This window comes from Staurois parvus, unplaced genomic scaffold, assembly GCF_062004578.1.
Source record: "Staurois parvus isolate SC_StPar_1 unplaced genomic scaffold, SC_StPar_1.0 ptg000089l, whole genome shotgun sequence".
NCBI lineage: Eukaryota > Metazoa > Chordata > Amphibia > Anura > Ranidae > Staurois > Staurois parvus.
In genome coordinates this window covers 3,350,445-3,364,127 of record NW_028317885.1, presented here as the reverse complement: position 1 = coordinate 3,364,127, position 13,683 = coordinate 3,350,445, and the positions used below count along the sequence as shown (strand labels likewise).

General features: G+C 43.7%; 1 protein-coding gene across 1 annotated transcript in view; it reads right to left on the bottom strand.

The window, feature by feature from the left end:
• FBN1 (fibrillin 1) overlaps window positions 1-13,312 on the bottom strand; it is a 374,110-nt gene extending 360,798 nt beyond the window's left edge. The window contains exon 1 of the mRNA XM_089670326.1: window positions 12,786-13,312. Coding sequence (XP_089526452.1) covers window positions 12,786-12,961 — 176 coding nt within the window. The 5' untranslated portion in view covers window positions 12,962-13,312. The remainder of the gene's footprint in view (window positions 1-12,785) is intronic.
• Between the last annotated feature and the right edge of the window lie 371 nt (window positions 13,313-13,683).

Here is a 13,683-nt window from a genome sequence, read left to right as displayed (position 1 = left end):
TACTTCTGCTAAGCCCAGGTTGTCCTGGTGCTGACCCAGCCTGTGACTGGACAGTGAAAGGAGAAGTAACACAGTGATGAACTCATCTCTCTGTCACTCTGCTTTTTCCTCCTATCAGCATGCTTCTTGTCAGCACATGACCAGATGAGGAAGAGGCTGATCCTAGGACACATTCAGACTTGAATTTAAAATAAAACATTTAATGATGTATTATTGAATACAGAGCTGCATTACATTAAATCTATCTATCTATCTATCTATCTATCTATCTATCTATCTATCTATCTAAACAAGCTTTCTATTTCTAAGGGCTAAAGGGCTCAAATATTTGCCCAAAGATGGATTAAAATTTGATTGGTACAGCAGTTGAGTTTTGATCCATCCATGGCTGTTCCCATTTGAGAGGCATCAACACAGTGATCAACACCTCTCAGACAGGACTGTATATTTGTGTTCCATCAGCACATACAGCCAATGGGCTGTAGCGCTGATCACTGTATTCTGGCAGCGGAGAAGTCCTGCTGTCAGAATAAAATGACACAACAGGGAGGATTGCTTCATTCAATTCAAATGTGTGGATGGGGGATTCCATTGAGTTTGTTTTTTTTTTTGATCAGTCAGCTGGCTGATAAAAACATTATCTATGGCTAGCTTTAGTTGCCAGCAGTTAGCTGGCTCCTACAATTTGTCCCGAATTGATGCAGTTATACAGAACAGCTGCATTTTTATCATACTATACTAGCTGTAATACCCTTCTCTTTTACTTGCCTTCTCCCTTTGCCTTCACAAGCTACTATTTTTTTCTAATTTCAGCTAATAAAATAAGAAAATAAGATGCATTTGTCAGATGCCCATTATTGTCATTGTACAGGATTTATATAGCGCCAACACTTAGCGCACCAGTTTACAATATAAAGGGATACGGTACAGTTACAATACAATTCAACACGGATGGTTAAGAGGACTCTGTTCATGGAAGCTTACAATCTAAAGGTTTAGGGTGTCTTTTTTCACATGAATCCTTAAAGACACAGTCCACCTTTCTGACCATTTTTCATGTTACACTAATATTTAGGGTGTATAATAAAACATGATGACAGGATACAGCCCCCAACCCCCAAACTGCTCCCTTTCTCCCTTACTGAACCCACAATCTCTTCTCTCTACAAACTCCTGACAGTTTTTTAAATTGGCGCAGTTGTGCGTGGCTCAATATAAACAGCAGAATCATCCATTCACAGAGATCTGTGAAAGGAGAGACTGAAAATCCCATCTGCACTTGTAGTCCATTGATACTTCTTCCAGCACCGTAACTGTAGGTCCATACCTTGGTACAGACCAGGGGCTTGAGGAATAGTCTGCAGGCTCCAAATAAAAAAAAATGCACATTTTTTTTATCAATGTGAAAGCACTTATTATTATTATTATTATTATTATTGAATGTTTTTTTAAGTAAAAGATGGAATGCCTTTAACTGCAAGAAAAGGTTAGAGTTTGCCCTTTTAGCAGAAGTGTAGATGGCCTTTTTAAAAGATGACTATAAAGAGTGTAAAGGTGGCAATGAGCTTTTCTGATGCCTGCTGGATGGCTGGATTAAGGTTTGGCTTTGGAATCAATGTTACTCCTTTGATTCCCCAGATAAAGGGGATTTCCACTTTTTTTAATTACAACTGAAACACCAAACTTTGGCCTCATACACACAGGATATTTTTTTTATCTCTCCTGGACACCTTTGCCACATTTTGCAAACGCGTTTAGGTGTTCATTCATTCTATTAACCAGCTGCATGACTGACAACTGGCTTTGCCTCTGGGTAAGAGATGGAACCAGCCATGTCCCCATCTCCAGCCTATCGCACCATTGAGCACTGGAGGAGCAGAGTGGAGAGCGGTGACTGACTGGGCGGTGGTAGTGGAAGGCTCACTCGGGTGGGGGGGTCTAGGGTGTTGTTCGTCAATGTCAGGCTCTCTTCGTCTTCATGAGGGAGGGGGGTGTCGATTGGTGTCAGGGTCTCTCCGTGGTGGTGAGGGGGGGAGCCAATTTTTGTGTTGCCTAGGGCAGCACGAAACCTAAATACATCACTGATAAAAAGACATGCTACCTTTTCGTGGATTACTCTTTAGTAAAGAACAGAAAAGAGAACAAATAGCCACTCTACATTTATTAAAATATGAGGAATCAGGATTCCTGATGCAACCTAGAACCTATCATTGTACATGAAATATATAAGGTCCCCGTTGCTCGGGTGCCATCCTGTTTTCTCAGCAGGGGATCTATGAAATAAAATGGTAATCCCTGCTAATGGGAGCAGAACGGGACAGGTGTCACTTTTATTTATGGTTGGACAAAATAGAAAAGACTGCAGACTTTTTCCATTTTTTTCCCCAGACCTGGACAGACCCGGAGGTAAACAGTTGCCCTGTAAAAGGGGCCAAAAGCATTACCAAACTGGTGTGAAATATTGTTCAATATTTACTAGCTAAATAAAATTCTATAAAATAATGTTTTAGCAGACAGACCTCAATATCTTTACCAGCAGAACCACGGCCCTGCAGGATAAAACCTGCCCTGAGTGTCCCAGAAGACCATAGCAATGAGAAAGAACACAGTCCACCCATGATGTCAGGGTCCTCTCCTCCCTCCTCTGCAGGCCACATAATTCAGCACATAAATCCCAGTGTTTGTATACGATAGGAGCCACCCCAGTGATTAAAGGCTGAAAATCTTAACATTTGCATCTGTTTAAAGGCTCTTAAGTAGCTCTGATCGGGAAAATGACAATGATCTTGTCTGGAGCTGGCACTCTAAGTTGTATCATTCTTGAGCACATCTAAATCACACAATGATCTTCCCAATCACAGGGGCCGAAATCCCAAGAATCGGAGAACCAATACTCCTTATGGCCACATAACACCTAAAAAACAAAAAAATGGCTGACAGGTAGGATTTTTTTTACAGAAGAGACACTAATGGACAATGTTGGAGACACTGCCTCTGCTTGCCTGTCAGCATACACTGAGCCATGCATGTCCAACTCAGCGTATATGTCTGGTATAGCTGTGTGCTGTAATGACGTGACTCCTGTGCGCATGTGCGAGGGAATGACATCATCACAGCCCGACCAATCAAGCGACTGAGGAGCAGGAACCCCAATGAAAGGCCAGGAGAAGATGAAGCATCCGTTACTCACAAGAGCACGGACACCACCAGGGTCAGACTGACAACTCATGGGGCCCCCGGGCAATAGGGGATCATGGGGCCCCTTTGTCCTTGCCCACACTAAAAGCACACCCAAAAAGCCTATAAAAAAGGTACCAGGGGCATTTCATGGGGCCCCCTACTGACCCTGGGCCCTCAGGCAGTGCCCGAGTGCTCGAATGGTCAGTCCACCCCTGGACACCACATTGGTGGAGGGGATCGCTTGCCAGGTAAGTCTTCCATACTGTGACAATGTGCTGTGCATACTAGCACATTATGGTTAACAGCTCCTGGGGGCCCATTTTTATTTTTCTAGAGGATGTTTTTTTTCCGCTTTAAAGCTGAACTCCAGAGCAAAGGAAAAAAAATCCCTTGCACTGCAAGGATGGAACGCTCATTTGATTCTAGGGGCTGCAAAAGAACATTTAAATCACCTGATCCTCTGTTTCCGCAGGCTGCCTCCATAATATAACAGCAGTCCCTGCAGCTTCTTCTGCCCTATACTCCAGTGGTCACATATCTTCCAATGTCATCAAGTACAATGCGCAGCCCATAGCCCCGCACTGGATGTGAGGATGCTGACGAACAGTCAGGTTCATTGGAAACCAGCTGCAATTTGCCATCTGTATGACCAGCTCAACTGACACTACCATGGTCATCCCATAGAGGCAGCACATTTACTAGTAAGTGGAATTCCAATTTTCGTAGGAAAAGATCATTTGGAAGTATCATTATAGGTCACTGAATAAGTTCATTTGCATCACAGGTGAAGAAACGCAGAGGTGTATTTTACAAAGTATATCTGAGTAATAGTCTATCTGTATAAAAAGGGTTTCTTTGAAAAATTGTTTCATCTGGCAGTTTTTAGAGAAGTACAAAAAGTTCTTAAAGTATATCGAAAGCCAAAACATTTTTTCTATTTGTTCTGTATAGAGCGGTGAAGAGTTATGCTTAAACCTCCATACAGGCTGAACAAGAGAGATCCATTGATTTCCCTATCCATGCTAAATAGTGTGGTTGGATGAATCTCCCACTGTGGCTACTGTATTGTGACAGCTGTCAGAATACCCCAAACAATGACTGCAGCTGATTGGCTGCATTCACAGTTCAGGCAACTTTTTTCCACCTGGCTCCTTCAATTCTTTGAAGGATGGTGTCTGCAGGACTGAACTCTTGCCAGGTTCCTACTGTGATATGTCCCCATTACGGAGATTCACCCACTGTGTTTGTCCCGATGACTGTTGTCACCTGGACTGACTAAGGAAAATCCAAAACTTTGACTAGTCACTAGAACAGAGAACCCTGGTTATGGTGACAACTATATAACAGAGGATTTCCCACATCTTGGAGAGATTTCCTCTGACCTCCTGTTTTGCCTTGAGGACAGGCAGTGAAGAAAACGCTTTGCAATAAGACACAGATATACTCTACCCAAAACAACAAAAAAGTTTTAAGGTTACATAGTTAGTCTGGCTGAAAAAAGACAAAAGTCCATCCAGTTCAACCATTAAAAAAAAAAAAAAAAAAAGTTATAATCCTACACCTACAGTTGATCCAGAGGAAGGCAAAAACCCAGCAAAGCATGATCCAATTTGCTCCTACAGGGGTAAAAAATTCCTTCCTGATCCCCTGAGAGGCAATCGGATATTCCCTGGATCAGCTTTACCTATAAATGTTAGTATCCAGTTATATTCTGTGTATCTAAGAAAGAATCCAGGACTTTTTTGAAGCAATCCACTGAGCTGGCAAGAAACAACTCTTGAGGGAGTCTATTCCACATTGTCACAGCTCTCACTATGAAGAAACCTTTCCGTGGTTGGTGACCATGGACTATACAATCTGATTGTACAATTTAGTTCAGATCTACCAACAACTACACAGTGTAAGAGCCTGCTGGATTTGATACAAATTGAATAGATTGTTTAGCTGTGTCCTCCTGTTACATCATTTTGATAGGACACCCTGGTAATAAATCCTGTCTACCTGCCTCAAATGCTGTAGAGCAGGGGTCTCCAAACTTTTTACTATGAGGAACATGTTACATTGTAAAATTCTAAAAAGTCAGTTTTTATAAAGTCTCTCCTTACATCAAGGAGTGCCTATGAGGGTCCCTTTTTGCATCCATATGCCCCCAGCAGAGCCCCCCTTACAGCCATGTACCCCCAGCAGAGTCCCCCCTTACAGCCATGTACCCCCAGCAGAGTCCTCCCTTACAGCTATGTACCCCCAGCAGAGTCCCCCCTTACAGCCATGTGCCCCCAGCAGAGCCCCTCCTTACATCCATGTGCCCCCAGCAGAGTCCTCCCTTACATCCATGTGCCCCCAACAGAGTCCTCCCTTACATCCATGTGCCCCCAGCAGAGCCCCTCCTTACATCCATGTGCCCCCAGCAGAGTCCTTCCTTACATCCATGTGCCCCCAGAAGAGTCCTTCCTTACATCAATGTGCCCCCCAGCAGAGCTCCCCTTACATCCATGAGCCCCCAGAAGAGTCCTCCCTTACATCCATGTGCCCCCAGCAGAGCCCCCCTTACATCCATGTGCCCCTAGAAGAGTCCTCCCTTACATCCATGTGTCCCCAGAAGAGTCCTCCCTTACATCCATGTGCCCCCAGCAGAGTCCTCCTTTACATCCATGTGCCCCAAGAAGAGTCCTCCCTTACATCCATGTGCCCCCAGCAGAGCCCCCCCTTACATCCATGTACCCCCAGAGTTCCCCGTTACATCCATGTGTTCCCAGCAGAGCCCCCCCCTTACATCCATGTGCCCCCAGCAGAGTCCTTTCTTACATCCATGTGCCCCCAGCAGAGTACCGCCTTACATCCATGTGCCCCCTAGCAGAGCCCCCCATTTACATCCATGTGCCCCCAGCAGAGCCCCCCTTACATCCATGTGCCCCCAGCAGAGCCTCCCTTACATTCATGTTCCCCCAGCAGAGTCCCCCCCTCGCATCCATGTGTACAATAGAGGGGTCATGGCTGGCTGACAGTGGATGCCTTAGTCTCTGTATTACTATACACAGACTAGCTCATCCACTGCCAGCCAGCCGGGTTATTTTCCTGAGCAGTTGCTGCGGGCCAGATAAAATCTTGTAGCGTGACGTAGTTTGAGGAGCCCTGCCATAGACAGAATACTCAGCAAGGGTTTACACAAATCCAAAAGCAGCTTGTACAGTGCACTATCACACCCCTCACAAAATGGAACATACAATACATACATGTCAATGCATAAGCCCCATATCAGAACTGAAGTGAAACTACAAAAAACCTACAAAAATACACGCGGAATGATAGTAAGACCTAATCTGAAGGATTTCTTGTGTTCGAGTATACATAGCTAACTACATGCAGACTACCCACCGCAGTTTTACTGTGACAGAGCGACCCCACTTTGTCAGATCACATGCATGTACGTGATCTAGCATTTCCGGGTAGGGGGCATGCACGCCCACCGCCCCTACTGTGCTGTCGTTCACTACAGAACAGGCCTGCTGATCAGCTTAGCAAATGACAGTTCAGAGCCCTGTGTTGACAAACAACAGTGTGATTTGAGCCATACAAAATGAATGGCTCAAACTGCACTGCAAATCCTGCAGGAAAACGTCATGTGATTCGGACAGGAATCGCACTGCTATTTCAGCTGAAGTAACACAATTTTGGTTGGAATCATGCGATTCTTTGCAGTGCGATTTGAGCCCATTCATTTTGTATGGGCTCAAATTGCACCGCAAAGGTATCAGTTTCAGGTATTAGAGCATTTGCATGTGTACAAGTACTCGTGCGCATGCTTAGTTTCGGCACCAATGTCGGTATTGGTGTAATCCTTGTTAAAGTGTACCGTATTATCACTGATCAGTGTATTAGCGTCACTGAAGATCTCAGCGTCATTTAGTCAGCTTCCACTAGTGTCAGATTGTCCGCCGTACTATCACAGTCCCACTATAAGTCGTTGATTGCACCATTACTAGTATAAAATAAATAAACAAACAAACACATACATACATACATAAATGAGTAAATAAATAATCCAGTGTATATACATATACAGTAGATGCTATTACTTTCACACAAACCAGTTAATAAACTTTTATTGGGATTTTTTTTTTACCAAAGACATTCAGCAGAATACATTTTGCCATAAATTTATAAAGAAATTAGATTTTTTTTTTAAATATTTAAGTGATATGTTTCATAACAGAAAATAGGTAATATTGTTTTTTTCTAACTTTCTGTCTTTTTTGTTTATATACTAAAAAATAAAAAGTGGTGATCAAATGCCACCAAAAGAAAGCTCTATTTGTGTGGAATAAAAATATAAATTTCACGGGGGTTCAGTGTTGCATGACCAGGCAAATGCCAGATAAAGTAGCTCAGTGCTGAATAGCTAAACAAATGGCCTGGTCATATGGAGCGAAAATGGTTAAAATTGTTTTTCAGTTTTGGATAAAGTAGGGAAGGGTTAGAAACCCCTGCCAGGTTACATTTTTGCTATCTCTTCCTCTCCCACAGACACAAGAGGAAATGAATATCAGTCTCTACAAGGTGATGGAAATTACTCCTTCAAGGCTCACCATACACATTACAATCTGACCATACAATTTCTGAACAATCAACTTTAGATCCACCAAACCTATGCAGTATGATGACCTACCTAAACTATCCAATCAATTTGAATCCAGTCAGGCAGGCCCTTGCACTACAAGGGCACTACTACCTTGAATGTACATCTGGTAGTGTGCGCTGGGAGGAAACAGTGCCCATGCACCTATCCCTGTGCATCACGCTATTTACTGTTTTCTTTTTTAGAACTTTATTGACAAATAACACTTTATTAAGTTCTATTGGCCACAGTGCTGTGTGATGTGGTGGATTGCATTGCACCATGCTGTGCTGAAAGAAGTACTGCACGCCATACTTTTTTCAGCACACATTGGCGTAGCGGTGTTAACTGGTCTAATAGGTAACAAGGCTTTTTGCCTTGAGTTGGGACAGCACTGAGCAGGGCTTCCCGACACACCTGGTATAGAACCCTAACACTTTGATGTTTGTCTTAAGCTGTCCATACAATTTACAATCTGATTGACTAAGGCAGGTCATAGAAGGAGCGAATTTCTTTCCTGCAACCATGGGTTGTGTTGACAGGGGGATCCCTCCCGCCAAGCCATCGTGTTCTCCCGGTGGGGAGATGGGGGACGGAGGGGAGCCATCCCTGCTGGGACACAAAGTGATTATAACTGTCAGCTAAAACAGCCACTGGCAGTAATCGCATGTACAATCCGGCAGGCTGTTTGTACCCAGGTTGATCGATCAATCAACTTGGGTACATTCAGCCTCCCCATACATGGTTCGAATCTCAGCCGGTTCAGTATGATTCGAACCGTCTATGGACACGCCTAAAAAGTCCAGTAGCCCCCCCTTCACACTGGAGCATTTTGTTGCACATTTTTGTGCATTTCCCTATGCGTTACATCACTGAACATCAGGAATCCTGTTCTTTTCTGTTGCAGCTGGTCATATCTCTATGCTCAGTCACGTGATACTTGACGTGTAATAAGGTACATGAGCTTTTTGGGAGCTGTGTCACACATTATTGGACCAATAGACGTTAAGGGAAGTACCTATAAAAGCAGGACACAAGCGTTTTTGCATGTTTTTTTCACCTGAACAACTTCTTCTCTGCTCTTTTCCCGGAAAACAAAAACGGATGAATTTGCATACATTTGCATACATACATAAACCTGCAAAACATCTCAAAAACATGCATTTATGCATGCAAAAGAAAGCTTTCAAATCACCTTAAAAGTGCGCATATAAATAGGGTCTTACATTTGTATTAAATCAGGCAGGCCCCTGCACTATGTAATTGATGTTAGATCTGAAAGAGATTGAACAATCAAAATTCTGCAGTGTATGGTCACCTTTACTTTCTTTCTAGGTGACAAACAGAAAGGGTGATTCTCCCCAGTAGGGACACAGATAGCAATAAACTTGACAGAGGGTCTAATTCTTCACTCCTCCTTAAAAAAAAAAAAAAAAAACTAAAAAAAAAGTTTTTAAGTTTTTTCCTCAAAACAATAACTTGTGCCTAGAGGTACACTTTAAATTTATATCAAATCAGGCATGCCCTTGCACTAAGTAGTGGATGGTAGGTCTGAGGGATCTACAGTCTATGATCACCTTTATGTTCTTTCTAGGTGATGATGGTCACCAGTGCAAACAGAGGGGTGATTCTCCCCAGTAGGGACACAGATAGCAATAAACTTGACAGAGGGTCTAATTCTTCACTCCTCCTTAAAAAAAAAAAAAAAAAACTAAAAAAAAAGTTTTTAAGTTTTTTCCTCAAAACAATAACTTGTGCCTAGAGGTACACTTTAAATTTATATCAAATCAGGCATGCCCTTGCACTAAGTAGTGGATGGTAGGTCTGAGGGATCTACAGTCTATGATCACCTTTATGTTCTTTCTAGGTGATGATGGTCACCAGTGCAAACAGAGGGGTGATTCTCCCCAGTAGGGACACAGATAGTAATAAACTTGACAGAGGGTCTAATTCTTCACTCCTCCTTAAATAAAAAAAAACTAAAAAAAAAGTTTTTAAGTTTTTTCCTCAAAACAATAACTTGTGCCTAGAGGTACACTTTAAATTTATATAAAATCAGGCATGCCCTTGCACAAAGTAGTGGATGGTAGGTCTGAGGGATCTACAGTCTATGATCACCTTTATGTTCTTTCTAGGTGATGATGGTCACCAGTACAAACAGAGGGGTGAGTCTCCCTAATAGGGACACAGAGCAATAAAACCTTGAAAGAGGGTTTAACCCTTCTCCATTCTATCCAATTGTTCTGCCTTGAGGTAGAGGGGCAAGTCTTTCCAACAGGGCCATAGGTACCAAAACAAACTGGATAGATGGTCCAATCCTTCCCCATTCCATCCAAAGCTGAAAAAAATGCCTACAGAGAGAGGGGCATAGGCACCAATAACTGAAGACCAATAAATGAAGACCTAGGCACCAATAACTTGAGAGAGGGACCAATCCTTCTCCACGCTGTCTAAAACAAAAATAATTTTTCCTAGAGATATACTTTAAATTTGTTTTAAATCGGATAGGCCCTTGAACTATATAGTTGATGAAAGATTTGAAGGTGACTGTATAGATTGTATACACTGATACAAATAGAGAGGGATGAACTTCCCCAGTGGGGACATAGACACCAATAAAAACTTGACACAGGGTCTAATCCTTCTCCATTCTATCAATACCTTAAAAAAGGATTTTGCCTAGAAGTAGAGAGATCCTTCCCAACAAGAACATAGTTTGACACAGGGACTAATCCTTCTCCAATCTAGCCAAAACATACATAAAAAGGTTTTGCCTAGAGATTTTGGGTGGCAAGCCTCCCAAATGGGACATAGGCACCAATAAAAACTTGACAGAGGGACTAGCCCTTTTCCACTCCATCAAAAACTTAAAGAAAGAGTTTTGCCTAGAGAAACACCATAAATTTGTTTCAAATCAGGCAGGCTTCTGCACTGTGTAATGGATGGTAGACCAGAAGAAGATTGTATGATCAGTTTCTATATTGTACCTAAATGCTCTAAGTGATGATGGTCACCAGTACTAACATAGGGGTGAGTCTCGCCACTAAGGACACAGACAGCAATAAAAACCTGTCATGGGGTTTAATCCTTCTCCATTCTGACCAAATGTTTTGCCTAGAGGTAGATGGGCAGGTCTTCTCAATGAAGACATTGGCACACAAAAAAAACTCGACAGAGGGTCTAGTTCTTCCCCATTCCATCCAAAACTGAAACACCATAAATTTGTTTCAAATTAGGCAGGCTTCTACACTGCGTAATGGATGGTAGACCAGAAGAAGATTGTATGATCAGGTTCTTTATTGTACCTAAATGCTCTTTCTAAGTGATCATGGTCATCAGTACTAATAGAGGGAGTCTCCCCACTAAGGACACAGACACCAGTAAAAACTTGTCATAGTATTTCCATTCCTTCTCCATTCTGACCAAAAGTTGTGCCTAGAGGTAGATAGGCAGGTCTTCTCAATGGGGACATTGGCACACAAAAAAATTTGACAGAGGGTCTAGTTCTTCCCCATTCCATCCAAAACTGAAAGAAAAAGGTTTGCACTAAAGATATGCTTTAATTTGTATCACATCAAGCAGGCCCTTGCACTATGTAGTTGTTGGAAGATCTGAAGGAGATTGTACAGATTATATAGTGTATGATCGCTTTTCTTTCTTTCTAGGTGATGTCGGTCAGCAGTACATGGGGTGGGTCAGGGGTGAATCTTCCCAATGGGGAATAGGCACCAATAAAAAATTAGGGTCTAATCCTTCTCCACTCTATCCAAAGCTGAAAAAAAATAATTTTACGGAGGGATAAAAGGGCAAGCCTTCTCATTGGGGACATAAAGACTTTATGTAGGGTCTAATTCCAACAACGGCACCACCTGCCTGGAGTTTGCATGTTCTCCCTGTGCCTGCATGGGTTTCCTCCGGGTACTCCGGTTTCCTCCCACACTCCAAAGACATGTTGGTAGGTTAATTGGTTCCAGTCTAAATTGTCCCTAGTATGTGTATGTATGAATGTGAGTTAGGGACCTTATATTGTACGCCCCTTGAGGGTTAGGGACTGATGTGAATGTAAAATACAGTATATATGTAAAGCGCTGCGTAAATTGATGGCGCTATACAAGTACCTGACATAAAAAAAAATAAATAATTCTTCTCTACTCCATCAAAACTGAAAAAATAATAATTTTGCATAGGGACAGAGGGGTGAGTCTTCCCAACAAGGACATAAGTACCAATGAAAACTTGATGGAGGGTCTAATCCTTCTCCAATCTATCCATAACTGAAAAAAAATGTTCTACCTAAGGATAGAGGGGCGAGTCTTCTCATTGGGGACATAGGCACCAATAAAGACTTGATGGAGGGTCTAATCAAAAGCTGAAAAACAGTTCTGCCTAAGGATAAAGGGGTGAGTCTTCACAATGGGGACAATGGCACCAATAAAAAATGAGGGTCTAATCCTTCTCCACTCTATGCATAACTGAAAAAAAATAATTTTGCCCAGTGACAGAGGGGCGAGTCTTCCCAGCAAGGACATAGGTACCAATGATAACTTGATGGAGGGTCTAATCCTACTCCACTCTATCCAGAACTGAAAACAAAGCTTTAATTAGTGATAGTGGGGCGAGTCTCCCTGATGGAATCATAAGTACCAATAAGAATTCAAAGGAATATCCATAGATATACTTTAAATCTGGATCCTGCACTACATAACGGGTGGTAGATCTGAAAGGTGTTGTATAGTGTGTGGTCACCTTTCATTTCTTTCTAGGTGACAATGGTAGAGACAGAGGGGCGAATGTCCCCAATGAAGGGTCTAATCTTTCTCCACTCCACCAAAAACTGAAAGAAAGAAACATTTTGCCAAGAGAGAGAGGAGTGAGTCCTCCAGAAAGGGCCATAGGCAGGAATAAAAGCTGGCCAGAGAGTGTAGAGTTAGAGATACACTTTAAGTTATGGAGACGAGTGATCAGAGAAGTATTAATGAGGAGTAATCACCCTTTCAGCACGTCGTGCCCGGCTCCGGCTCCTCCACCTCTCCTCTTGGCTCGGTTGGCTCTGGCTTCCTTCACCGGGTCCGCTGCGGTGGCATCTTTATCGGCACCTTGACTGGCACTGAAGGACAGGAACGCTGTAAATCCCACTGCCAACCCCAACACACTGGGCAGCCGCATCCTGCCTGCTCACTGCGGCTCCTTCTCCCCTCTTCTCCTCCTCCGGCTCCCCTCTTCTCCTCCTCTGGACCCCCTCTTCTCCTCCGGGCCCCCCGATGCTCCTGGACAGGTCTTGTCAGCCTCCAGCAGGCTCTCCGGAGAGGGAAGGGCGCACTGTCTTCCAGCCTCTATCTAGGGGAAACTAGCATTACGCAGGCAGGAGGTTGCACTGCCCTACCCCCAGAGCGCACTCTACTCCAACGGGACGGCCGGCCGGCAGCGCTGCTCCAGGTTACCTTCAGCAGGAACCCGACTCGGCACAAGCCATGCTCCTTATATGTGGGAGGACGGATGCTATGTACAATTTATAGAACAAAGTGGCCGTCAGGGACAATCCTCCAGATCCAAAGTTTAGTGGACCAGTGAACCCGCCCAGATACATCATACAAGGCACAGGCTGGAGCTGCGGCTGCTCCTTCCCAGGCTCAGGCTCAGCCCTTCTTGGCTGGAGGAGCCAGTGAGGCTGTCCGGGGGCTGTGTGTGCTCTCATGGCATGGGGAGCTCTATGGGAGAGAGCATGCTGGAGGGCAGCTGTCTATGGGGACTGCATCTGTCTATGGGACTGCAGGAGAGCATACTAAAGGGCAGCTGTCTGTAGGGACTGCAGGAGAGCATGCTAGAGGGCAGCTGTCTATGGGGACTGCAGGAGAGCATGCTAGAGGGCAGCTGTCTATGGGGACTGC